Genomic DNA, 26,883 nt, shown 5'->3' with positions numbered 1-26,883 from the left:
AAAGAAAAATCGGAGCCTATAAAGTAATTATTTTGCCATACCTACTGAGAAGGCGTTTTCACAAGTACAAAAATAATTATAGAACATGCGCTTTTTATAAATTATTTTGTATATAAGATATGTCAAATCGCCCCCCCCCCCCCCCATACCGTACTATCCTTTCCATTTTTTCTCTGCGTGATTATAGAAACGATATCCTAGATCACGTATTCAATGATTTCTATTGGTTTATTCTACAGTGGACAAGCATATGATCAAATCTGTCGTTTCGTTTTGTCGGGATGAGATTGGGGGGCACGTGCTCGTCGAAGATACTTTTGCTGCGCCGGTCGTATCGAAAGCCACGGAGCAGACGTAGCCTATGCCTAACGTAGCTGATCGAGCGGCGAGCAGACGATGAGAGCTTGGATTAGAGCAGTTTTATGCGCAAAGCAGTACGGGGATCCAGTTTTATTATTTTTTTCGGCGTTTCTGGGTTTGGTGTCATGCCGAGTGTATCTAAACGTCCTTAGTAATACGCTTCGTGCCCAAGCAATGGCGACCGCCAGTATTGCTTGATGAACCTTTGAAAATGGTTTATTATAGTGCAACGAAGTATGGTTTGCGAAGGGGTCTGGGTTTCGCGCAGTGTAATGGGAGGCTCAGAGTCGAGTCATAATGCCGCAGTCATGCATTGATCTACAAATTATAGTAACACCGAGAAAGCTAACCAAACCCATTTATTCTATCTTACTTCTTTCTTCTCCTCCCCGCTAGTCTTCATCGTCACCCTCTTCTTTCATTGCCGAGCTCACTTCACACCTCCGGACTTCGGAAGTTATCCCTCCTAAAATATTACTAAAAAAGAAAAAAAGCTTCGTTAGAGACGCTTAACATTGCTTAAGTTTAGGAATGCTTTCGCATTCCTACACGCAGCGCATTCCTACAAGCAGCGTGCTGCGTCTTCCCTTTTCACACGCTGCCCCACTGCGCAGGCGCGGCGCTCCCTCCCACTCCACGGCTTCCGTGACGATGCCTCTGCGCTGTCGTCCTTTTCTTTGTGTTTTATTTCTGAGGCGCGTCCCCTTTGACCTTGAGCACCCGGCCGACTTCCGTGACGAAGCATATGATATGATGCGTCGCAGCGAATAAGAATTCCGCTTGCGGGTGCGGTTTTTCTAGTACAGACGGTTACAGAAAACGCAGGTTTCGCTCCATGGGACCGTTAATACTTACGTATTAAAACATTTCCAATAGGGGCAGTTTCTTCGTCTCCTTAGGGCCAAAGTACCAAATTGTCCGGAATATGCCCTGCTGTGCAGCCGTTTCCACCACGCGGTAAGGCAGAGGAAAACTGGCGCTTCACCCAGGGATTCCTTTTCTGACGAGAATGAGATCATCAAATTTTAGGTTTGGCATCGCGGCGTTGTCTTTTATCAAAGTTTCGTTTCATGTTGCCCCTGTACTTTTGTTCGGCGACGTCTGTCTCGGGTGTTCCTGTGAGTCGCAATTTCTCTGTTAAATTCAGTTTATGATCGACCAATAGAAAGGGAACTTACCCAGGGGCCTCAAATACTCGGGCATAAGGCAGTCGGTCTCAGTCAAACGTAACAGTGTAAGCCAAACCATTAGGTGTTCGCCACGCTCTTCTTGCGTCTGCTTTGTTCAGATCTGTTGTGAAAATAATTCTATGCACTTTTTTTTTCGCTGGGGTTCCCGCGCAATCAATATACACTTCGTAAGGCTAAGTTTTCGCTCCAGGACCTGCGCCTTTGATGACGCTACGCGCAACTTCTAAATATTAGTACACCCATACAGCTTCTTCCTTTTATTCAAGGTGACCCAATATTCCAGTAAAATAAATAATGTAGGCAGAGGCAGTTATAAAAGAAATGCAAAACGAGTTTTATTGTCAATGGTTTCTTTTTTTTTTTTCGTATCAACCATGCGATATTTTAGAATATTTTTTCGTTCATCTTGCATATGATATAAATAACCACATAAAATTCAATAAATACAGAACAGAATTGCGTTCACTCCTTTTGTAGAGAGAACGACAGTCGACAAGCAAAAACTGAAACAGTGCCAGGGAAAGGAAGTGCCTAGGATCGCGTTGAATTTGATTAATCAAAACTATGTCCAATGCTCGCAATCCTATACCAGAAAGTCCCTTTCCTCTTTTGCATACTCGATCCAGCTTCGTGAATAAACGGGCAACAAAACCGGCTCTCCACCGAGGCATGCAAGGAACGCAGAAAGTGCGTACCCGCGTGATGCTTCTTGGGTCCATCGATTATTCTTCTGCACGCGAATCAAACCAGCTTTGATAACAGCGCTACGTTTCCCGGGCCAACTCAGTTACAATGAGCCCTCTCCCTCGGCGTATCACTTAAGGCGTCTTCTATTTTACGAAGCACGACCTTTTCCAAGACCCTTAAACAGTCATCTAGCAGACATCTTTCCCGGCTACAGAATGTACACGCTCGGGTCTTGGCTATGTACAAAAGCTCGGTACGGAGCACGTACCCCTTTTGCGTGATTGTGAGGGAACAGCGACCCAATCCGCAAAATAGTAGTGTTAGCACATACTCTAACTCAGATGCACTCACGCACGCCAACATGCATATACTATGTATATATAAAAAAAGACGCATAACGAGGAAGACAGACACGTCACGAGTTGCAGGCACCAGAAACAGGCGAACGACGTGGAGTTGGCTAAAGACGTTTTCTCGTCTACGGATGTCCTCCTAGAGGAGGCACTAGAGATGCTTGGCTACGTTCCTCGGGGCTAGCTGGCGTGCTACCTAGTTGGCGAGGGTGTCCCTACAACCAGACCAGGATTCGAAAGAGAGAACACTAGGCGATGTGGCAGGCGCAGTACTGGCCACGAAAACTGGATCTCTAAACGGCGCTATCCAAGAACGACGAGCGGAATGAGACAGGGGAACCCCGAGGCCTTGGAATGTATGTCGATGTCCCCCGTGTGAGGAGGCGGCGACGAGCGGGCGCGAGAAAGAGGTGCGGCGAGCAGTCGCCTCACGTAATCCGCTCCGCCCGGGCTTGTCCGGCTACTTTTTGCGTCTTCTGTTTTTCTTTTTTTTTTTCCTGAAGTTTCTACAAGTACCTCGACATTCCGCAGTTGAAACAAGAATATATCGAAATGCACGTACGTAGCAGTTTTTCTTTTCCCCGATTGACTTGCAGAACGTACGCATCTCCCCCCTCCCGCAATCTCAACGATCGATGGTCTGTATTTTTACTTCCAGACAAGGCGGCCTATCATTCGCTATTTTGATTTTGCGGGCATAGCTCGGATATAACAAAGTCCGCAATGCTTGTAATTTAAGGCATCCTTATATTTTGGCTACATGCTTTTTGGGCAACGCAGTCTGTTACAAAGTTCGTCCCGGCCGCGCGAGGAAAACGATGGCTCGTACGATGGGAGTCTTCGCAATTCGAGCACCAAAAGCTATCGAACAAATCATTGCAGCCCTATCTTATCCAATTGAAGGAAAAACGCGGTCTTCGGCACCGCATTTCGCAAATTCAGAGCACCACTGGCAAAGCAAGGAACAATCTCTCTCTCTCTCTCGCTCTCCGATTGCACTACTCAGCATTCACGCGATGACCCTCTGGTACCCTGACATCTAAAGCCTCGCCCTCTACGAGTCAAGGTCAAAAACATCATTAAGGGTCTTCGGTCACCCCCGTTTTCAATCGCACAACTCTGACTAGTGTCCGAAGTTTGTACGTCAAGCCGACGTGAAAGACCGGCGAGCCACGGCCAGGGCGACGTTCCATCAGCGATGGGACAAGGCTGCGTCACGCTAGAGTTCACGAATCTAGAGGAACAGACTTTCTACGATGGCGCGGATATTTGGATCCGTATCGGTAGATAACGCGTCCATTGGGGCTTTCATTCATATTCTCGTAAGGCTCCTCTCCCACCGGCGGAATAGATGTACATGTAAAAAACGAAGATCTATGTACAGATGGCGCGCAACTATGTACAGGGATATGATAGGTTCCGACACACTGGGTTATAGCTGGGTTATGAACGTGGCGGCAGGCTGTTTGTCTTTAGTCCAGTTGAAGGCGGAGTTTTCGAACGCTTGTAGGTCAGACTGCGAGTCCGACGGACAGGACGACCTCCGCGACTCGACAAAGTTCATCTGGGACGACACCTCCCGCATGGCCGGCAGGACGGTCGCGTCGTGCGCAGTCTGCGGCGGGCAAATCCTGCGGCAGCACGCGCACCTGCCCACAATTCTCGAGATGACGCGGTCAAGCGGGTCCAGGGAGCGCAGCCATTCGGGCAGCCAGGCCCAGGTGCGCATGCACTCGGGCAGCGCGTGCGGAGCCTTGCGCTGTACGATATTCACGATGACGACGAGCACAAGCACCACAAACACTGGGATGATGACCACCATGAAGACGACCATGCCGGCCATCGACAGCCCGAACACGGCCGCCGGGAAGAGCAGGAACATACAGATCAGGTATAGGATGGAGAACCAGCGGTACTTGGCCGTCGTGTTACCGAGCGCCTTCGCCATGTGAATGGGGAACCGCATGAAGGGAAGCGGGTAAAAAAGCAAGATGCCTAGCACGTTGAAGAAGAGGTGACAGAAGGCGATCTGCAGAGTGTACTTGATGCGACTCGAGTCCGCAGCCAGAGCCGCCAGGATACCCGTGGTGGTGGTTCCGATGTTGGAGCCCAGGGTGAGCGGGTAGATTCGCTCCAGGCTGATGACGCCGATGCCAGCCAGCGGTGTCAGGGCGGAGGTGAAGATGGACGAGCTCTGAACCAAGATGGTCATGATGCAGCCGAGGAGGATGGCGATGTAGCCGACAAGCACTGAGTACGGGAAGCGATACTCGGCATTCACGGTCGTCTTGATGACGACTGCGATGCGGCCGCGCATCATTGAGTGAAGCAGTTTGACCATGAGGATCAGGCAGACGCAGAGTGTGAGGAGCGAGATGCCCAGCAGCAGAAGACCCACGAAGCTGTCTTGCCACTCCAGGCTCGCGAGAGCGAAATGACCTATAGTGCGGTATAAAATCGGGTTAGTGCCCGAGTCTCACAATATACCAGTATTGACTTGGGCCATTGCCATGACTAAAAAATTCACTTACATGGTTCTGCGCAGCCATCCTTGGTCTGGTTGCAGCAGCGTTTGATCAGAGACTGATTGTAGTAGGTCTCGTCCCCAATTGCAACCTTTTCGATGACTTTCTTGTCGAGCTGAAATAATTAAGTAAACATCTTAACACCCTTGACTATAATAAAAAAAAGTAAAAACTTGAACTACAAGCTCGTCCATAAGCATTTCACACAAATCTAAATGCAGACGTCATTAATAAAAACGTATAATACAGAAATTCAGTTCAGCAAAAATATCGAATTTACAGGGCATTACAAAACGCTCGCACGACTAGTGTGCACTCCAAAGCCATTGAAGGAAGTGCTGATATCTCACCTTGATGATAAGACTCGTAAAAGGCTTTGTCAACACCTGCAGGAAGTCCCGGTTGGCGTTCTTGTTGGTGGACCAGTTAGTAGAATTTATGATCGCACTAGTCAGGTGGTACAAGACACCTGCAGAGTTGGTTTCGAAATAATAGCGAGTCAGTCATTGAATAAAGTACAACCTCCCACCATAAAGCAAGGCATTACTGTCAAGAGCCAACTAGCCCTGCAATTATTAAATGCGTATGGGTGCTGCCTTTAATATAAAAAATAAGATAAATGACTTCCTGGAAAACACACAGCTGGCACTAGATTATCCACCGCTCTCCTTCGGATGACCAAATTTGCTCAGAATCAGATGATATCCTGGATGAACATATGTAGAATTAGGAGAGCGTGTTGGTTAAAAATCTTGGAATACGAAAGGAAAAGTAGACAAGGGACACAGAAAAACACGTCAGACATGGTCTGCGTTTACATGGCTCCGATCGTAGCGCATCGAATCGAGTTAGCGTATTGATACTACTTTAACCACTGCGTTTACATGAATTCGAATCGGCCGGCGGCGACTCCTCACATCGAATGATTACGCCCGCTGAACCTGTATTCTGGCACAACTCACCAAAGGCGACCTCGAGGGGCAGCAGCACGATGACAGTGAGCCAGTTGAACATGTCGTGGACAGTGGCCGCAGCGAAGGCCCTCCTGAACTCGTTCCGCTCTGAGCTCTGCATCAGTGACACGATCGTGTTGGTCACCGACGTCCCGATGTTGGCCCCCATGATGATCGGGATGGCGTCTCGCACTTGGATCACTGCTCGCCCAGCAGCCGGAAGCGGGTCCACATGCGAACGCATCCAACACGCCTTGCTGGATCGCCACTTGGCAGAACGCCCGCGTGAATGTTTTTTTTTTTTTTTAATTCAAACAACAAGCTGACTTTGTCTTCAAGGCTGAAAGTTTCCGCAACGGTGAGAGCGCGCGCGAATATTATATACTATTGAAAATCAAAATTTCAACTAAATAACTGCCTACCCCCCGAAAAAAGTACAGTCGTAATGTATATGCAGTTTATATCCTGAGCCATGATTTCTATGGAACAAAATTGGTGACATACATAGGTGGAAGCGCAGGACGGTGAGCAATACCGGGTGAATAATGATTCAGCCGAAATGGGGCCATCAACAGCCAATCCAACAGTACGGAGAGTAGGGTAGAGCCACGCGCTCGAATCAGTCAATGTTTGTTTCATACTGTAACCTAGTTCACTGTACCCAACAACACAATATCCGCTTATTTCGTGCAAACTTACCGTTTCCGAACCTCATTTCATCAATTTCAGATTTCTTTAAGAGTCTACACACAAACAACCTGCTCAACATGTGGCTCATCGAATATTCATATTCACGCTCGATGAAGGCACATTTTGTTCGGTCAGAGATCGTCTAGTGTGTTGTCAAGAAGGCCGCAACGCGCGTGCGCGGTTTCGTATAACGCTACGGCAGTTGAAAGGGCACTCACAGTTTGCCCCGACCATGGTGATGATGATGGACGAAGACGTAGACGAGCTCTGCACGAGCACCGTGGAGAGAACGCCTATCATCAACCCCACCACGGGGTTCTTGAGGACCTCGTTCTGGGACATGACCTTGCCCGCCGTCTTGCCGCCCACGAGTCGGAAGGCCGAGCTGAGGAAGTCCAGTGAACAGATGAACAGGTAGAGCAGGCCCAGCAGGCAGGCTGCCTTGGCAACCGCCAGCGCCACCCGCTGCACCTTCTCCCCGCAGGTGAGATCTGCAAGCAGAACGGGACCCAGGGGACATGAAAACGACCGCAAGGATCAAGCGCGTGGAAAGTCGCGGGGCCACAGTCATCTGAACAGAGAAGTAATCCGTATTCGGGAGGAGATCGAACCGTTGCGTCCCTAGCGCCTAACATTAGAACTACAAACACCAGGACAACAACAATGACACAGCGCTCGGATGACGCAGCCGAACGCTGGAGCTCTTGTTGTCCCGTGGCCCGAAGAAGGGCTCGTTTGTAGCCGCTGCGGCCTGCGTGAACAATGAAGCATGAACCATGCATGTGTCCAGCACTTGTTCTGCAAAAAGGCCCAGTGAATGGATCTCGCACCCTCTGACGACTGCCTTCGGGAAAGATCCGGCTTGCCGTGTCCCGGCACTGTCACTTCGTTTATTCTCAACACTTCCTACGTTCACGCCGTGACCCCTCTCTGTCGGGGAAGATGACGTAAATGATGTGTTCGGTAAACATCAAGCTCTGGGAAATATAAGCTGGAAAGAGCACCCTTCATAGTTTGATCTCCTCGCCAATAGACGTTTGCAAGTACAGCCTCTGGCTGCCGCCATCTTGCTGCCAGCGTGCGAAGATCGACAGATAGTGAAGCCTGGCTAAGGCGTGCCCACGGTTGCCGGACTGGTACGCCGACAAAGAATTCTCTGCCTGAGGTGGCCAGACTACCTTTTGATGTTTGGCTGCTTGCAAACGTCCATAGGTCTTCATGCAGGCAGGTCAAGACGGAAATGCCGACACTTTGAGAGACAAGAAAACCGTGTTTTTGTCGCCGCAAAAATAAACTACGCAAAGCCGAACGATCACTTTACGCCCAAATGTAGCGCTAGAAGTTGATACCAGATTCCAAACCTTCAGAACTTAGGGTTATTTGATTAAAACGTTATAAGAAATTGACAGAAATATTCAATGAGGAAATGAGGACCGTTTAGATATTATTCAACTTCACGCATACGAAGCATTCGTTGGCTGATATCTTCGCACTTTAAATATTAACGCAAAAGTTGTATAAGCTTTGAGTCAGATACCGGTAAGTCTTGAAACTATGTCATATGGTCCCAACCTAGAGCCCCATATTTCGGCAGAGATTGGCCGTTCGGCGATGCTTACTTCATTTTTTTTTTCGGCGGGTAAAACACGGTCCTCTTTGTTCCCACACAGCTTTAATATGTACGTTTTCCTGAGCAAGGGCTTAAAAGACGCACCAGGCAGTGTTTTACCTTTAGGTAAAACGCTAACCGGTGCCTATGTATAAAAAGTAAAAAGTTTCAGGTAAAAAGGTTACACCTTTCGGCGTCGTACACTTCGGAACAGCCACGGGGCAGTGAAACGCGGCAAGGGTGAAAACATATTTTTAGCAGAAATAATAGACAGCATACAGCTTGTGCGCCATTAAAAAGCCACAGAGGTCTCCTTAGGCACTCGCGCATCCAAACTAAATACGGAACAACGCTTAACTTTCATAAAGAGCAGTCAGATGTTATGCGTTCCAATCAATTCCAAGAAAGAGAGTTTGAACAAACGGGCGCTGAATACGGGCTGTTATATGACACAAAGCATTTGAGTTCCCATTGATTTCGTGTCAAGCTTCATATTTTTAGGTCACTTGAACTGCCGCCCTTCCTTCCTCTGCTGTCTCGCTGACTCTTTTCGAACCCTGTAATAATGAATATCATGGGAATATGTGCAGGGTTCACTAATCCTCTATAGATCACGCGAACTGTGCGCTTTATCATTTGTAGCGCTCTCATGGAGGAAGTTGAAGAACGGCTGCTTGACGTAGCACTTCATGAAAGTTTGTTGAGCTCTACGTCATAAAGCGTTTGCTCGGCTGCCACCGCGGTACCATGAGAAACAATTGCGTGTTCCGTTTCAGTTTGGTGAACACTGTACAAAGACCAATCGACAAGCACAGATATCGTATACGAAGAGTACCCCTCGGCTTCTAACGTTCGAAAGTACAAATTGAAAGGGCCATTCAAAAGATAAGTCTGGCGCATAATTGCCAAAGGTTAAGCTAACCTATCAAAGAATTGCAACGTATTATAGATAGACACGTCATCAGTACAAGCGGTAAACCATGTGTTTACAACGCATCCCCCTCAATCGGCAGGATCGGTTTAGTATCAAGCGGGGAAGTGACTTATAGATTAATGGGCATCCCGACATAAACGATGGCTGACAGAGAAGACCACTATTTCTAAACCCATGATTCAAACTCAGCACGACACAGACATGGAGCTCTACAGTGAAGGACAATACGCGGACAGGTTTCACACATGATGAAAGAGCTCAAGACACACACTGAGAAAATAATGTAAATGAGAAAAATAACGAATCCGGATGTAAAAGTGAGTTCATGAGAAACTTGATTTACCACCAAAAATTATTACCATAATCAACAATATGTACCGAAGTACTGGACGATGTGTCGTACCTCAAAGAGTGTCCTCTATAAACTGTATCCTGACAACAACTATTTTCACCAAAGAAGACTAGGAAATACTGCGTAGTTGTGTATCCCATACTCGATATTTTTTCTTTATTTTGTTTTTGCAAGCTCCACTTTGCGGCCGGTAGAATATGTCACTGACATACGATGTATTTCTGCTATGTTATAGCGTAAGGCGGTACGGCATAAGAAACATTATGGGCTCCGTGAGTGGGGCTAGGTCGTAATGACTCTAAGAAACACTTTCAGGGTAGCACTTCCACTGGGTATATAACGAAGAATATCGTTCCCGTTTTTCTTTAATTCGCGACGCTTTCGGCGTATGTGCGTTATATATTTGTTAAGGAGTTTTCTATGACTATTGTGGATAGCTGAAACGTAGGATTAATAGATTACTTCTCTATTTTTGATTAAAACATAATGTCTCGTACATTTTAGTGTGTTTCTTTCATTATCTCCAATATTGCGCATACTCACGCTGTTTCCCCTCTGTCGTGACAGAAGCTTGTGAAGCAACACCCAGGTTCCTTCATTTTCTGCCTCCCCTCTCCCAATGGAAAAAGATAAAAAATTGGTATTACTCGTCGAGCTCAGGGCCGTTTCAAGATGAGGGCGCAGCTCCAATAAGCAGTGCAACAGAAAAACAAAAATGCGACACAAAAGTACGATTTTGAATTACCACATTCCAAACAACCACAAGCCGCTTGAATTCCTCCGTTCGTTTCCCAAGTCCACGTGAGAGGAAGGTGTTCCGTGCAAACGGCAGAATTGGTTGTTAGGCTGTTTGCACTCAAACTAGTTAATCCGACTCACTGTTGCGAAATAAGCGCTGGAATGAGATGGCTTCGGTGAACCTAAACTCCTAAACAAGGCAATTTCCCAAATGACCAAGCCCAGCGTATCTTCGTCCGCGTACAAAGGGGCAGCAAAGAGCCGGGAGGAGTGCCTGAGATTTCTCGAATGCCGAGGCAGGAGCATTTTATTGAATCGGTCCCCGCCACAGGATCAGCTCAGCCCAAAGCCGCGCAACCAGCAGAACCAGGCCGAGCAAGGGAGATCCGGTTAGCCGAGCGATAAGCGCTCTCTGTAGACGCGCTGCGCGGAGCCGGCTACCAAACCGGCACCCACCTTGGTTAACCATTCGCGCGGAGACCGAACTACATGGGAAGATTTGTCCAGCCTGCCTGGCACACTCACAGCGCGGCGTTTACTCAACGCAAAGTCTGGGCACTGGGTTCCTCGCGCTCACTATCAGCATAGGGTGCGGGACACAATGTTGGATACAAGTGCTGGGTCAGCGTTCAGCTAAGTCAGTCGAACGATGCATCAGAAACGAACGAGTAATTTATGTAAGTTATTCACGCAGTTGAAATGGACCGCAAGGGCGTGCTTCTTTTTGTAAGACCCTTCAGTAATGAGATCCCAACCGTAGCACCACTCACTGCAACGTCCATGAAATATTTTGATAACCAGCTTTGCTGCTCCAGCAGGGTTGGTTAGCTAAAGGATCGGTTGGCGAGAAACTTCGTGAATATTTTTTTTTCTCATATTCTCGTAAGACGGTGGATCACATCGTATACGTTATGAATAGCGCAGGAGAATGACCCGGATAAATACCCAACTTGATCATTTCCATGCGCTGATCGAGGGCAAGCCGAAGCGGGGCGACCGGAAGTCAGTTGGGAGGGTTGAAAATGCAGCGCCTTTCTCGGTCTCATAAGCTCTTGGTAGTTCGCTAGTCACTAACATCCTGCGGTGGGTTCCCCGTAAGTTAGTGGATGTTAACCGCAGCGATAAAGTTGAGTGCGCTGTGGAGCAACTGTCGCATTCAACGTCATATCTGTGGATGCCAAGTCGACTCAAATATCCTCCCACTTTAGCCAGCATCTGCTCAAGTTTGATCAGATCTAAAACAAACAAAAATACCTCGTACATCTCCTTTCTTTTTTTTTTTTTTAATTTACGCGTACTGGTGTTCATTTTGAGCTTATTACCACGCGGATACGAACTTCTATAATTTCCCAATTTTTGCTTCGTTCTAATTACTATCCCAAAGCTTGAGACGTTCCCAAATGATGCGCAGGCAGTACTTGGAGTCAGCGAAGGTAGTTTAGACTGCGCTCTTACACGCACACCGACTGCACGAGTCAGATTCCTACTGAGCAAAGAGAGAACACAGTTCAGAAACGGCCTGTTGGAAACCTCATTCAGTTGTGTGCCAAAAGGCTCGTGTAGTCTGCCATGTCTGCGAGTAGAGTTAGTCTCCCCCCCCCCCCCCCCCCCCCCTCCAAGATTCAGAGTGCAAACCACCACACGCACACTCGTCTTATACGCACGACCGACACCAGCTTAAGTGAAACTAAAGGGCAACTCCAGTCAATACGAAACCAAAATAAATTAGGGGTATCGCTTTAGTGGCTCGAAATATGATCACGGCCGAAATATGTCAAATAGAAGCCGCGCGTACTCCACCAAAAAACGATTTGAAAAATGCGACTAGCTGCTCTTTAGCGGGTGGCAAGCGGGTTACCTTTTAGTCAAGGAACACTGGCGCAGCACCCTTGTCACGTAACGTCGCAGCGGTACGGCTGATGATCATTGTTGCCATCCTTCTAACAGATAGTTTTGGTTTTGCCGTAGACGCCCGAAAACAAACTTTGAGCCGTGATATCTTTAAGGCTACACAAAATATCAAGAAAAAAAAAAAGATATACCTTGTCATTCAAGGAGATTGATGTGTGATGTGGCTGAGACCAACCAACCAAACCAACGACGCGCATCCGGAATGCCCGTCGTTGACTCAGGATTAATTTCGACCACCTGGGGATATTCGACGTGCAACCGAAAGCTCGGTTACACCGGGCCTTCTCCGCATTAAGCGTCCGTCAGATAGAGGGGACGTCGGCCGGGATTCCAACTCGCCACCCGGGGATCCATGCGCCGGAGCTTCGCATCGGAGCCATGTGAAGTTTTGTGTTAAAATGAACCGGGACGGAGGCTACGAGCCATCCCAGTCAATTCAATGCCGTGACCGTATCATTGCCGCGTGCACGTTCGGGTCACGTGGCACTCAAGCTGCACTGGATTGGCTCCATGGCTCGTAGCGTCCTCTCCTGTTCATCCTAAGGCGAAACGAAATAGAGCAGAAAGCGAAAAGAGCGCTGCAGAAGGAGAGCTCTTCGGAGGAAACAGGAGCTTCCCGTCCGATCTCCATCCCTATCCTCGATCGCTCGGCAGCACGATCGCGGCAAAGGAGACAGCTCGAACGGTCGTGACGTAATCGGCCTTCGCTTCGCTGCCGCAGACACGAGGCAGGCAGAAGAGCGGCGCGTGCCTCTTCGGACGGAGAGCGAGCGAGAAAGATATTTCTGCGCGAGGCGACGCCGCCAACTTGGCCAGCTACCAGAGCCCCCACGGCAGCGGAGGGTTAGACGAGACGCAAAGCGCGGCAGCACTGCGCCGTCTCGCGTTGCACCCCGGCGCCAGTCTAGCGGAAGAGAGGGGGAGGGAAAGCAGAACTGCATATCGTATCGGCAGCATAACGGTTCCGGCCCGCCGACGGCAGCACGCTCAGCCGTCCTCTTCATATGCGCCCCGTAGGGCGCATTCACTGGCTGCCATGTTGCCTGTTGCGCCTGGATGCGAGCAGCTTCTTTAACATGGACATAATGGGGGCTGCGAGGCGCCTCCCTCGAGGGCCCGCGAGCTCTAGCACGAGCTCGTTGCCTTTCGCGGTGCTTTTGCTGCGCGTGCACGTTCGGGGCCAACAAGACGCCGAAGCATTATCGAAGGTATGGAAAGCGAAACACCTCCCTGTCGTTCTCACTCTATCAGTGACTATAGCTCCCGCTCTAGACAGAAAATAAGTTATTTTACTCGCAACACGCGTTACGCCCTTGTTCAACGCGGCGAATTATGCTAACCTGTGTTCAGGCGTGCGTACACCTGATTAGCAGAGCTGCTGGCGGAAGTGCAAAGCTGGATCTAACCACGATCCTCGTGTAACGTGTCATCTGAAGGGGGGATCGGTGGCCGAGTGGTCTAGCGCACACCAGCTCGGAGCACGTGGAGCGAAAGCTCGCGCTGCAGAACCCAGGGATCCTGGGTTCGAGCCCCACCCCTGCCCGTTTCGATCTGGATGAGCATCGTACCGGCGTGCGGTCGTGTATGACTACTGCGTGATGCACGTTAAAGACCCCAGGCTAGCGGCTGTACCGCACTGGCTAAATTGCTCATCTACAGCTGGGAGACTCGTCGCCCCTGTGAGGCAGACCAAGTTCTAGGCTGTATAAACACACACACAACCCAATTTTTTTTTTTTTTTTGTCATCTGAACGTGCGCTCGCGGGGACAAGTCACGTGTAAAGCGCTGGATACTATACCCTAGCTTCCTTAGCCACGCGTTCGCGATGGATTGCGCCTTCTTGACGTCGGGCGTTCCTCGACGTTCGCGTGGATTTTTGTGAAGGCAAAACATCGGGGGAAGACAGGCGATTGGCCAATCACATTCACGGCATTTTGTATACAGATCTACGAAACTAACCGCTTAGATTATACAGACTGATCAAGATGAACCCAAGTGTGGAGGAGAAATCTATGGGAGAAAGACAATCCGACGAAGCTTGACAATTACACGGAAGGTCGTACAGTGTGAAGCACAAGATAGGAACTATCATGTCCTTCATACTGCACAACCTTTCGTTATTTTATAACAAAAAGTAGTTATTGTCAGACGCCCAATAAAAGTTTTCAGATCGCCGTTGAAGAGATTTCACTCTCCAGTAAAAGCAAATCTCGTCCACTTGTAAAAAAAGAAAAATTAAAGAAGGCATTGACATTTAAGCTGTTACGTAAAACGCGCCGTTTTCGTTGTACGCTGCGCGAATTCCAAAACAAAATTGAAAACAAAAGCATCTCCCTCACGACGTAAGCGCAATTCTCACAGACGTTCAGCTATGAATAGCACGAACCTTTCTTTCGCCCTGTTCTGCTGCTTCTCCAGCGTGATCCACATGATTAAACAATCGCGTTTGCCGGAGTCGCGCGACGATATGTGGCGTATTCAAGCCGCAGCGAACGTAGAGAAAGCAAGTCAAGCGAACGCCCGGCGCCACGACTGCACCTACCTGCGGGCAACGCGCCTGCGCGCGACCGACTACAGCCCGTCACAGCTGGTAGCCGCGTGGAGTCGGCGGCACGCTTACGTGGCCTCGGTGACGGAGGAAGCGTAGTAAGTTTGTTCCGCCAAATTCTGCCGCCTGCCTGATGATATCTTAGCCCCAGGGCAGCGAAGAGGAGACGCCACGGACGAATACTAGTCAGCGCGGCATGTGGTCAGAATGGGCAGCTCTGCGAAAGTCTACCCTCCAAACAATGGGACCCAAACACTGCGTCATAGTTCGGCGGGGCACTTTGAGATTCCAGATTGAGATCGGGTTTAATGATGACAGCCGTAGGCTAACTCGGTGTTGCCAAAATTTCACAAAAGATGGAACCTCCTACCGAACTAATCTTTACTGCCAGGTTTGAATAAAACAAAACACACCTTTGGCTTTTTTGAGTGCAATTAAGACTATTTCTTCACGTAACACGTGGCATACGGAATGTTCGGGGGAGCGCTTTGAGCATTCCCGGTAGTACCGATAGCCTGGCCTGCTTGAGGCGGGAGGCTAGCACGTGCTCGCCTGTTGAACGACGAAACCAAGAGGCGGTCAAGAATGCAAGGTATGCGACCGGCACCTCCGAGGAGTTTCTGGCTTGTTTACCTTCCTTGTGGTGTCAGTATACGACCGAAAGACGGACGCGATAGAGAGCGTTCAACTTGAATTATCGCAAGAGTACACCGAATTCCTAACGCATGTAAATTCCTGGTTTGACGTGCGCTTCTTGTAACTAGGCAGTCTTCCCATGGTCCGTCGTTAAAAAGTCGCCGTAATTCCGGTAGAATGGCATTGGTGGTTATTGGTGTGTATAGGCTACATTAATGTGCCTCAAGTAGCAATATCGGTGAATCAATCAATCAGTCAGTTTTATTGTGTTCCCCAAACAGCTTTAGAGGCTTTTTTAGGGTTGCACTTTACATTATAAAACAGCCCTGAACTAAACAAACTGCACGGCAATCCTAACCACAATACTATTCTTAAACTTCTTAAAAGATATAAAAAAAAGTCCACGTGAGGGTTAAGGTACTTGTTGTACATGAGCATCATCCGTGTCAGTGGGGGACTGGACTCTAGATAAGAGGAGTACATAAAGGGCGCATAGGGATGGATTAATGACACCATTGGGCATACGCAAAACAAAAACATAATGTAATTTTTTTTAAATATATATATATTACACAAGTATTTGCTTGTTTAGAGGTTATAGGAAATACAGAAAGTTACGAAGAGAGCTATCTTGTCCCTCCCTTGATGTAGTTTATTAGACGCTACATTTTAAAATGTTAGGCATACTATTTGAATATCCTGTGAAAAACAATGTTACCATGACCGTTGCCTGCGAGATATCGCTAGCGTTATTAAATCTTCCGTTCGACATAAGTCCGCTGTTTGACGCTTTGTTGGAGGCTAACCAGGATACACTCACTGGCTGCAACCAAACAGAGGTTGAGCGTAGGCATAAGAGACTGACCTATAATAGCGGCATTCCTGAACACGTGCGAGGAAGTAACCTATCTAGAATGACTAGCCTGGTAAGATAATTCATCGCAGTCAGGCAAGACGTGAGGAGAAAGCTCGGGCGCTCGGAGAAGATAACGTCATATCTACACTCTTCTCAGATTCGACATTCACGGACATCGTAACCGGCGTCCGAGCATCTTAAATCACTAAAGCGTGATGCCCGTTAAAGACCCCAAGCAGCCGGTCGTGCATTAGGCAGAATCCCGCCCATCCATAAAGGATACACACGATCTGGTATTAAGAACTGCCTAAGGAACCATAAAGCAAAGTTGACATTCTAATTGGACGACGTATGTCTTCGACATGCTCCGAGAATTGCCTTAAGATCAACTCTTGTCGCATAATTGTTCCCTATTTGTTTCGTGCTGTCAGAGCCTCCAGAACGAGGTGATGCGACTATGGGAGCGCGGGAAGTACTGACATAATCACACACACACACAAAAAAAATAAAGAAATATTACCGGAGTTTGCTGACAGTTCTGTCAACCCCCACTGCTACTAGGTTTTCCCTCTAGGCGAGCACGCCGGAAACACTGGGTGTCCCCCAACGGAGTGATAGAACGATGACCCGAACGCCAACATATGTTACCTAACGCGTTCAACGTGCGCACCACGACACGACGCCCGCTGTCGCATCGTTACGACGTAAAACTAGTCCCCAGTTAACTCGGTGCCAACGTCCTTGGCGCCCTCCTTCAGAACTGGCCCAAATCCAGAGATACCGACGCAAGATGCGTCAGCTAACCGCAACCTTGTGACGTGCCACTGTGTATTGATGAACAACCGGCGTGAAACTCGGAACGTAATCCAAAGTAGATAGAGCCACGTTGCGGAAAATTACAGATACTTCAGGTAGCGGCAGTGTCAAGTGATCCGTTCCTCGAGCCGGAGCGAGGCAAATAATAATAATGACAATAATAATAATAATAAAAAGCTCTGCTATTTGCAGAATTGGCTCCTCAAAAGGATTCGAAAGCGGTAAGGCTTCACTTCATGCCTGGTATACAACACTGTCAAAGCTTCTGGCGCGAGTGCGTGGCTTCATCTAGTGATTCCTTTGCGCGAGAACGCGTGCTCCATGCTCGCGCCAGCAGCTTTGACAGCGTTGTCCACTAAGTATGAAACAGAGTATAGAGGGTATTCACTGTACGCCATATTTGAGGGCGATGTTTAGAGCGCATGCTTAGAACGAGCTCACGTTAACAAGCTGCCAAGACCGCCAATCTTGATAATGCGAAATGCACATTGCAAAAAACTATTGAAGGTCACTGTCTGCACGCACTCATCAGTTGCACACACAACTTTGGCCGCCAATGAACACTCATTACAGATGCCTTTTCTACGAACATAAATTAAATTCCATGGAACATTTAATGGGAAAAATGCGGGCAGTTTGTTCATTGAAACAAGAGAATGGTCGCCTTTTTCAGCAGCGTACGTTACGCTGCAAAGTAAGTTACTAAGAGCCGGTGGGGCTACCGAGGCTAGGGAACATACTCCGTCTCTTCCCTTCACACAAACCTTCCCCTCCCTTTAAAAGGACGAAGGACAACCGAAGATTTTAAATCATCCTGAAAGGACGAATAATACGTGATCCGAAAACAATGATAGATTTGGTCCAGCGGATGATCATGTAGAGGCTTAGCGACCCTAGCGTCGCTGTTTACTTGTTCTTTGTTGTTGTTGTTTTCTTTTTTCTGGCGCCAACGGTATTGCCCGCGTTTCACGTTATGCCTGACAGCTGTGACATCCGAAGTCTTGAAGCGCGCCATTTCGCAAGCCGACGTCATTCACCGCCGTCACCCGAGGTAGAGGTGCGCTCCTTGGCACGAGTGCTTGGAAATAAACCTGAGCAATCTGGAGCGGCCATATTCGAAGAAGAGGTCACGACTGAGGAGGCGCACACCGTCTTTCCTTTATGAACATGAGTCACGTGGGCGCAGCGTGACCGGTTAAAAGCGACGAAGGAGAACCGATCGGAACAAAGAAATGAATTAACCTCGTAAACTCCCCAACGGAAATCTCGTCGAGCAATTGCAATACTCTCGTTTTTTTTTTTTTTTTTTTTGTACATAAAAGGTCCAAATTGCAACTGTCAGACTTTGCGTCAGGCCACTGCGAGCGACGAATAAGTAAGAAACAAAGGCAACAGAATGAACGGAAAAGGTTAGGAGACTCCGATATAAAACGAAAAAGAGGAAGCAGGATATCCTCCCGGTAGGCGCACGCACAGCCTTCACTACGAAGTCATCCTGATAGCGTGCGGTTGCGTTCATTCAAAGTCTAGTTCATAGAGACGGGATCGTAGAAAAGAGGGCCGAATGACAGGAAAAGGCAGCCGCGTTATGAATCCCAGTTTCGGAGAAGTCGGCGGCTCGATTCTCGGACCTTTCGTACGGCTTTAAGAAACAAGCGCTCAACTGCCGTATTTAGAATTCCGGCGGCGAGTGATTCAACATTTCGAGCTTCCTCCGAAGAAAGGAAAAAGAAGTGACACAAAAAAACAAGAGCAAAAAAAAGCGTCGATTCCACCATATCCGGAATAATAACAAAACGCGAGCGCGCGCGCGAAGAGAAGGAAGTGGGCTACGCCGCACGACGCAGGCGCCGTGCGCCCAAGCCTGCTGCGCAGGAGGCCCTCCCGGCCGCTCTTTCGAATGAATGGGAAGCTGCTGGGCGGCGCCATCTTGAATCCCTCGTTGTCCCCGTCTCGCGGTACCGGTGCTCTGGGACGAGGCGCGACACCCGACGCCGCACAGGAAGCGCTCGCGCGCAGGCCACGGGGAAACGCGACAGCAGCAACACCCGAACGGGTCCACGAAGCGCGGGCGGGTGTCGGCTTCCCTCGGGGGGTCCTTTCTTTTTCGGGTGTGCGCGCGAGAGAAAGGCTCCGGTGCGGGGATTACCTGACCACTTGACCCCCTGGTCCTCGAGGTCGGGGAGCGCCCAGGGATCAGGGGCATCCGGGGGCGTCGCGTTGGCGTTAATGTCCGCCTTTTGCGGTGCACCCAGATCGCCGCCCATTTTGATCTTGACCTGCATCGGAGCAGAGGCATCAATGCCCGGGGCTCACCTGGCCGCACCATCCCGGCTGCTCCTGAAACGCCTGCGAAAACCTCGCGCCCTGTCCTAGCCCCGCCGAGTCCTACACCCCGCGCGCCGCGTCCTTCCCCGCAGTGCCCCGGCGCAGAGTGGCGAAGAGGGTCCACTTACCTCGACGTCCACGGTGTCCGGGCGGGCGACCACCATGGCGCTCCGGAGGAACGTGTACTTGGCCGCGGTCTTGGCCGGCATCTTGGGAGCGAGTGCACACGTTGTCCGCCGGAGGCGCGGCCGCTCCTATTTATAGGACGCCTGACGTCACCCGTTCCTGCCTCCCCACCCGCCCCTGCACCACGTGACGGCGACGTCTGCTACGGTTGCCCCCGCCTCGCGTTCACCGCTGCCTGTTCTTTGTAGACTTTGTTCCGGGGACACTACGGAGCCAGACAACGCTATTTCCTCACCCCCCGGTCACCCCCCCCCCCCCCCCCTTTCAGTTTCTAGGATTAACATGCACCTACCCCGCTTACCCTACGAGACATTACACACCGGTTGCACGACCGCGCCGGCGAAGCACGTTTCCGCACAACCACGCCGGAGCGGCGGCCAAGTTCGCCGGTACGCGAAAACTAGAACGCTGACATTGAACCGAATGCCAATGTACGTATGTGCTCGCCACGCGATGTTTCTTTTAATTCGTCGAGTGGTCACCGAGTCTTTGGGTCGGGTTAGGCTTAGCGAGAACCCGGGTTCCGAGCCCGCGGTTGCGAGCGCTTGGGAACCGGGCTAGGCGGCCGCGCACCGTGCAACGCCCGCGCGCGCTCGCCTAGGTCCGAGGTTACGGATGGTCTGCCACGGCCGCCGTCGCCGCGGCGGTCGCCCGGCGCGGCACGGGGTTCTCGGAGGCGGGGAAGGGGCTCGGCTCCACGCCGGCGCCGAGGCGCGCTCCCATTGGCCGAGGGACGACGTCTGCGCCGCGCCGAGCACGTGATCGTCTCGTGTCCGTCGCGCCGTGCTCACGTGAAACGGATCGTTATTTTGGCGCGCAACCGGCGCGCTCTTTTGTTCTCTTCTTAGTTTCATGCCCAGCCGAACATCAAACACAGCGCACGTTCTGCGCTGTCTGCCCGTCTGCCGGTGGTGTGCGTTCGCACCGGCAAGAGGAGACTGACGACGTGAAACGCCGAGGGGACCGGCAACGCGTTCATTGCGCTCCCGCTGCACTCGCTTTTTCGCGCTTCAGCTCTTCAGAAAGAATGACCGTTGTTGACGTAGACACATTCGTTCCCCTCAAAAATATCGTCCACAATGAGTCGTCCATGCTAACGCGACAAAAATGCCCGTGTTCACCCAGTTCTGCACCGAAACTGCGGTCAAAATAGTGAAGTATTCGTATTAGCCGGGTCGATATTAACTAGACATGATTTATACTTGTTTTCAACCCAATAACCATCGTAAAAATGTTCTTACTCCTTGCGCACCATTACCAATTGGCCGCCAATAAGTATACGTTTCAAACGCACAAAGCTTATTTTTTTTTCCTGGCAACCACATCTTATAAGAACTACTTCGTGTAGTGTCGGTACCATAATCAAAAGTTCGTTCTTTTTCTGGTGTGAAAACGAGCTAGGGGAAAGAACAAGATTGCAGGTAAGAATGTCCAACGGAACAAAATGTGCAAGATTGGTAGTTTGCCTCGATGACCATTTCAACTCGTTGGACATTCTGAAATTCATAGACATGACTCGTAGGACATTTTTTCTTGTTTCAACTTTTTACTCCCTTAGACACTTTGCTTTATTGTCTCAGGCTCCGGCAGTTGTAGTGATCTGTATTAGTCTGTCCACGCGTATATGCTCAATCTTGTCACCTTACTACTGTAGAAATCTGACTGGACATTTTTACCAGTTGAACATTTTCTTTTAGTGACCCAGATTCCGACACCGGTACTGGCGGGTCTCAATGTGGCTAAGACGATGCTTCATCTGTTGTATTCAAAGGGGAGGAGGGGTTCACAGCTAAATCAGCAACAACACACGAAGAGACATCGGTTTCGCCATGTAGCAACTTACTTCATCCCATAGCACGGTGTACACCGTGTCCCATAGTGAGGGTGTGGCGATGAAGTAAGTCGGTGTACGTCAATCGGCGTAGTAATTCCAGTATCTTGCGGACCCACTCATAGGCCGCGTTAGGATTTCCACGCCACAGCATGGATAGTTTTTACTTTACCACATCTGTCGGTGTCTTCAGCGTATCAGCATGAGAGCGGTGCGAATGTGTGATGCATATTGTTTTTCTTAAATAATTTTTAAAGCTATTTATTCCACGATTGCCGCGACGCCAAATCTGAAAGCGGCGCTGGAGTTTCTCGCCGTATGATTGGGCATGCGTATAAGGTGTGAGTGAGTTGTTTATGCTTCACTGGTATGATGTGTTACCTTTATCTACTTGCGTTTAGTATCATGCTAAATAGAGTAAACCGGATTATCACAAGGCTTCCCAAAGAAAAATATCTCTCCACAAGTCAATTTGGTTTTTCAAGGTTTCGCTTTTGCATTTCTTTGTCACGAGGTCGTACGTAGCGTGGTATGGAAAAGTTGGATACTCGACGCGAATCGATTCTTGTCTGAAATTTAGAGTATAAGTAGGCATTAATACGTTTATTTTAGGTAATGTATTCGAATGTTAACTCCTTGTTTTATGTAGGTTTGCTGCGGCCCACATTGTGGCGGCTTGCGCGGTAAGGTTTTTGCATGGTCCACGGGTGGCGCAGCCGTTCTGAAAGTCACTTCGTTGCAAATGGGAGAGAATGCTAAAATTTTTACTTCAGAAATACTAAACCACAGAGACCGAAACAATTTCAGCTATAAGGTCCTCCTCATTATCAGAGTTCGGACTTATATGGCCGCTATCAGCGTTCGTTCTTATATGCCGCATGCTTTGCTCACTTTTCGAAGCGACGGACATATCCGTGCTGAGTTGTGCGGATCGCACGTCGGAACGTCGATTTGTAAACGTTGGAATGGCGTATACAACACTGAAATATGCCAGAGATATGCAATGACCAATATCCGTTCCACAATCGCTTTACCGTCTCTTTAACCGAGGGAGCTTATTGGGGATTCTTGTAACAGGAAAACATTCCTTTTGTTTGGGCTGTATCAACGAACGGTTCGATACGTTTGAGCTTTTATGTACAAATTTTTTTTTCCGGAAGACGCAATCTATGGAGATGTCGTTTTCGAAGAAGTAGTCATTTAAGGAGTGTGCAACTCGGTTATCAGGAAAGCGGAAAGCATTAAAAAGAATTTCTCCTTCACATATCGATGTAGAAAAGATGGTCTCCTTCTCTGGCAGCATTTGTCTGCCATTTCCGCCTCGTCGTTCGATTCACATCCTTGCCTATCTCCATCGAAGTTTCTGACGACAGAGGTTACGTAAAATTATTAAAAATCAGCCTGCGGTGATAGAAGATGGCGCAGTCTAGCGCTAGCCGAAATGTGCAAAATGTAGCTTGTTGACTCCAGCATGCTAAGCTATGAAACCGACTTCCACATTCACAGATAGAAACGTGGCAGCCTATTTCGACTTAAGTGTTTCAAGGGCACCTGCATGATTTTTTGTGATTACCCGGCCTGAACGCCACCATGGACCAGCTGATACTGCAGCACACTGACCTTTCGAACATGGAAGAACCCCTTAGTAACATGTTACCACAAATTACCTGACGATGCACGAAGCATGCGAAGTTTGCTGTAGCTTCTTGCGGGTTGTGAAGCGTGTACGGTATCAGATACACCAAAATGAATTCGTAACGGCCTCGTTTAAAAGCTTAGAAGCTGATTTCAAAGTTCAAGAAAGCATGCTACAGTACAGCCACCTCCTGTGTGATTTGGAGGAACAGCAATGTGAGCGTGGTTTCCGGCGTGTGACATATTAATCGAAATACCAGGTTGAACTTATGGTGCATCTCTGGAGTCTGTGGAAACAATCTTGTGATAGTTTTGTTTGGTTATAAGGGGTGAAAATTTATATTTCGGGAGAAAGATATGAAGGGCAGTCTGCTCATGGTCGCAGATCGAGCTTCTACAGTTTCGCTGCAGTTGGCGCCTGAACAGAGATCAGCCCCTAAATATGTGTTCTACAATATATTACATCGGTTATATACTTTTTCATGAGGAAATATCAATCGTTTCCTCGTCTTCAATTAAAATGTATTTTAAAAAGGAACGTACACCTGCATGTGTAAAACCGCGACCTTTTACTCTATGATGCACGAAGGACAGAAGTTGACAAAGTTCATGCGAAATGATAATATAAAAATAGACAAAACACTAACATGCCTAATTGAAGTATCATCCAAAGATAAATCTCCTAAAAATAAATGCCTGTTCTCTAATTACTGTTTTTTTTTTTTTACTTTGTAACCGAGGTGTTTTGCGCTCAAGCCTCAGAGCGCGAACATGTCGGTTTGTTTTATGTGTTTAACCACACAGACGTTCTAACCACATGGCACATACCTGTGGTCAAAACTTAAAACTATGTTCTGCTCATTTTTATCCACCTTCGGTTGTACTTTCTGTCGTATGTTGCCAGAAAGAAACCTGAGTTGAACGTCTGTGTGGCATATTTATTCGGACAAACATAGATACAGTGTGTTAACAAAGAGTTTAGCCCAAACCTCAAAATTGTTCACCATTTTTATTTAGATTTTGTTTTCTCACAACTATTTTTGTTCAACACGGGCTTGATGAAATTTTGGTCGCGACTTGCACACACGAGAGGTAAGCCTTTTGCCGCAAAAACACGCCGGTCGGAAGCTTAGCCGAGGGAGATAGAGTTGTTTGATTGCAATACCAAAAACTGACCATTGATAAAAAGTACCAAGGTACCAAGTTATCCTGAGAAGTTAAAAGTATTTAAACCATATTAACCGAAGTAACGCATTACGTAGACGTCTGACCGAGTTGTTTGTCCATCGAATTGCATTTGTGCACCTAATGCGCCATAAATTTGTTAGAGGTTTCACTCTGACAAACGAAATCCAACCAGACAAAATCTTCGTTATTTTTCTGCTCCCATAAGAACTCTCATGTTCTTGTTACACCAAGAGGAGACAAAATTTATGGCGCTCATTGTTTCCTCACAAATAAGATCACTATTCCAGAATATTTTTCATGAATACCGTCGAAAAATACCATTAAAGAAATATCTTTGAAGAATACCGTTGAGGAACTCTGTTCAGGAATCCTCTTCAGGAATACACTTCAGAAAAACTCTTCAGGCTTACTCTTCAAGAACTTACTCTTTAGGAATTTACACTTCAGGAATTTACTTTGCAGGAATTTACTTTCCAGGAATTTACTCTCCAGGAATTTACTCCCCAGGTATTCACTCTCCAGGTATTCACTCTCCAGGTATTCACTCTCCAGGAGTTTACTTTTCAGGAATTTACTGTTCAGAAATTTACTCTTCAGTAATACTCTTTAAAAATACCGTCCGGGGATACTGCCGAGGGGTACCGCCGAGGGATACTGCCTTGGGATACTGCCTTGGGATACTGTCGATGAATAGTGCTCAGGAACACTGTTTACGAGTTGCTATTCATTTTGTGTAATCCTTGCGGTGTGTTCGTTTTTGTTGGTATCGCTTTGACACATTCCTCTGTATTGCTTCGGCCTTGAGCAATTCGACAAATAAATAAATAAGTACCGTTCGGGAATACTGCTCACTGAAACGCTGCCGTGTGCGATGCTGGTCTCCATCGTTGCGCGGGATGACGCTTGTGACATTGAGTTGCCCAAGGCTCCGATAAATAGCTCCGCATCTGCCAGTGAGTCGGGGCCTAAATATAGCACGCCACGCGTCAAAATATTTATGGGGCATCGTTCCGTAAAGTTGGAGCTCAGTGAGCTATCGACCGTCCTAACCCCACACCAATCAGCAACCCGAACCGGAGGCTGTGGCCCATATGGGTATGTTTTTTTTTTGTTTTTTTTTTACGTTTTTGTTTGTTTGTTTACTTCCTTTCAATAATATGCGATTATTTACATTTAATGAGTTTATTATTTTTTTTACTTTATAGGCGTAAATATGTTTATGAGTTCGTTTAATTATCCTATCAATTTTCGTCCAGGACGGTAAAATAAGGTAAAATAGCGATGGTATAAAAAAAAAACACTCAAACATGATCACGTTATGGCTACTATCAAAGGCGGTTGTAGGCTATATAAAGTATGGTAATATTTTTTTCAGATGTGTATTTATCGGTTAGGCTTTGAAGGGAAATAGGGTTGTAAAGTGATGCTACGTAAAAGACGGATTTCATGTCAAGGTCGGATGAGGCGTCAAGGACAAAGATGATTGCCATTTAACCAAGAATGAGGTTTTTTCTTCCCAAACAGTGGTTTTCAATATCTTTCGATAAATAAATATAAACAAGAAAAACAACGCCCTTGGGGCATGGGGAGCAAGCGGTCGCCATTGCTCTGACATAGTTCTTCCCGATTCAGCATAACCTTTACCCGCAATTTAATTTCTAGTTGTTTTTTTTTTTTTGCGCAGGTGATTGAAATATGACTGACAGCTGAATTCATCGGCGCCATCTAAACTCTACTTCAGCGATTTCTAGAGTAGCTGTCGTGCTATTTCTCGCTACTAGAGTTCAAACTTTAAAGCATCTACATTCAACGTAAAGGATTGAGTCCATCGCTTGGTTTCATACAACGCGATTCAGAACGCAATAATGGGAACGTACGTGAAGCTTCTCTGAGCCACATGTCCTCGAGCACCTACCAGGCCATTAATTAATATCGCATAAGGATATCTTAAGAAATTTCTATATGCATCTAGAAATAGTAAGTTCGCTTATTTGTATTGCTGTGTTCTCCCTATCAACGTACCTAAATTATGTTTAGGATTTCGATTAATCCATTGGTTATAAACTGACAATGTTACTAGGAGAACACATAATTCGAAATGTAAACACTTGGTACGAACGCGTATAATTTTGTCTACGTTCTATTTGATTACCTTCCAAACTACGTATACATGATAATGATGCGTCAACAGGCTGATTAGCGTATTTCGTAAAAAAAAAAAGAAGGGATCAATCTGCTACAAGTCAAAAATATATCTTACCTGTTTCTATTCATCCGCTACAGGTACTTCGAACTGCTTCAGTTTGTATGTAAGCGTAATCTGCTATCACCTGACGTAGAACAGGTAAGATCCCTACGCCACTTTCTGCTAAATCATGTTGTATAGACCAACACGGGGCTTCGATGTCACGCCACTCCGGGGGCGCTGCTGTCAGTTTAGCACATGCTCGTCCCCTCGCTGCCCGCGTGCAGCGCCCACACACGGTCTGAGCAAACGCGGTATTATGTCCGTATTCCCAGAGCGCACGTGTCCTCATGTACGCACAGTTCGGTTAT

The 26,883-nt window shown here is 47.9% G+C and overlaps 1 protein-coding gene across 2 annotated transcripts; it reads right to left on the bottom strand.

The window, feature by feature from the left end:
* Window positions 1-1,863: 1,863 nt before the first annotated feature.
* LOC8053467 (sodium-dependent phosphate transport protein 2B) lies at window positions 1,864-20,299 on the bottom strand. Of its 2 annotated transcripts, XM_002434639.5 has the most exons (7): window positions 19,616-20,299; window positions 19,309-19,438; window positions 6,977-7,249; window positions 6,078-6,269; window positions 5,466-5,584; window positions 5,122-5,230; window positions 1,864-5,029 (listed from the first exon to the last, which is right to left on the bottom strand). In XM_002434639.5, the coding sequence occupies exons 1-7, from the start codon at window positions 19,694-19,696 to the stop codon at window positions 4,023-4,025; spliced, it is 1,911 nt and encodes a 636-aa protein (XP_002434684.2). In that variant the 5' UTR covers window positions 19,697-20,299; the 3' UTR covers window positions 1,864-4,022. The 2 variants fall into 2 exon arrangements, with proteins under 2 accessions (XP_002434684.2, XP_040360999.1); XM_040505065.2 differs by lacking the exon at window positions 19,309-19,438 and having other exon boundaries at window positions 19,616-19,743.
* Window positions 20,300-26,883: the final 6,584 nt, after the last annotated feature.

The sequence above is a fragment of the Ixodes scapularis genome, unplaced genomic scaffold (assembly GCF_016920785.2).
Source record: "Ixodes scapularis isolate PalLabHiFi unplaced genomic scaffold, ASM1692078v2 PGA_scaffold0__279_contigs__length_252992795, whole genome shotgun sequence".
In the NCBI taxonomy this organism is placed as follows: domain Eukaryota; kingdom Metazoa; phylum Arthropoda; class Arachnida; order Ixodida; family Ixodidae; genus Ixodes; species Ixodes scapularis.
This window is presented reverse-complemented; position numbering and strand designations above follow the sequence as displayed.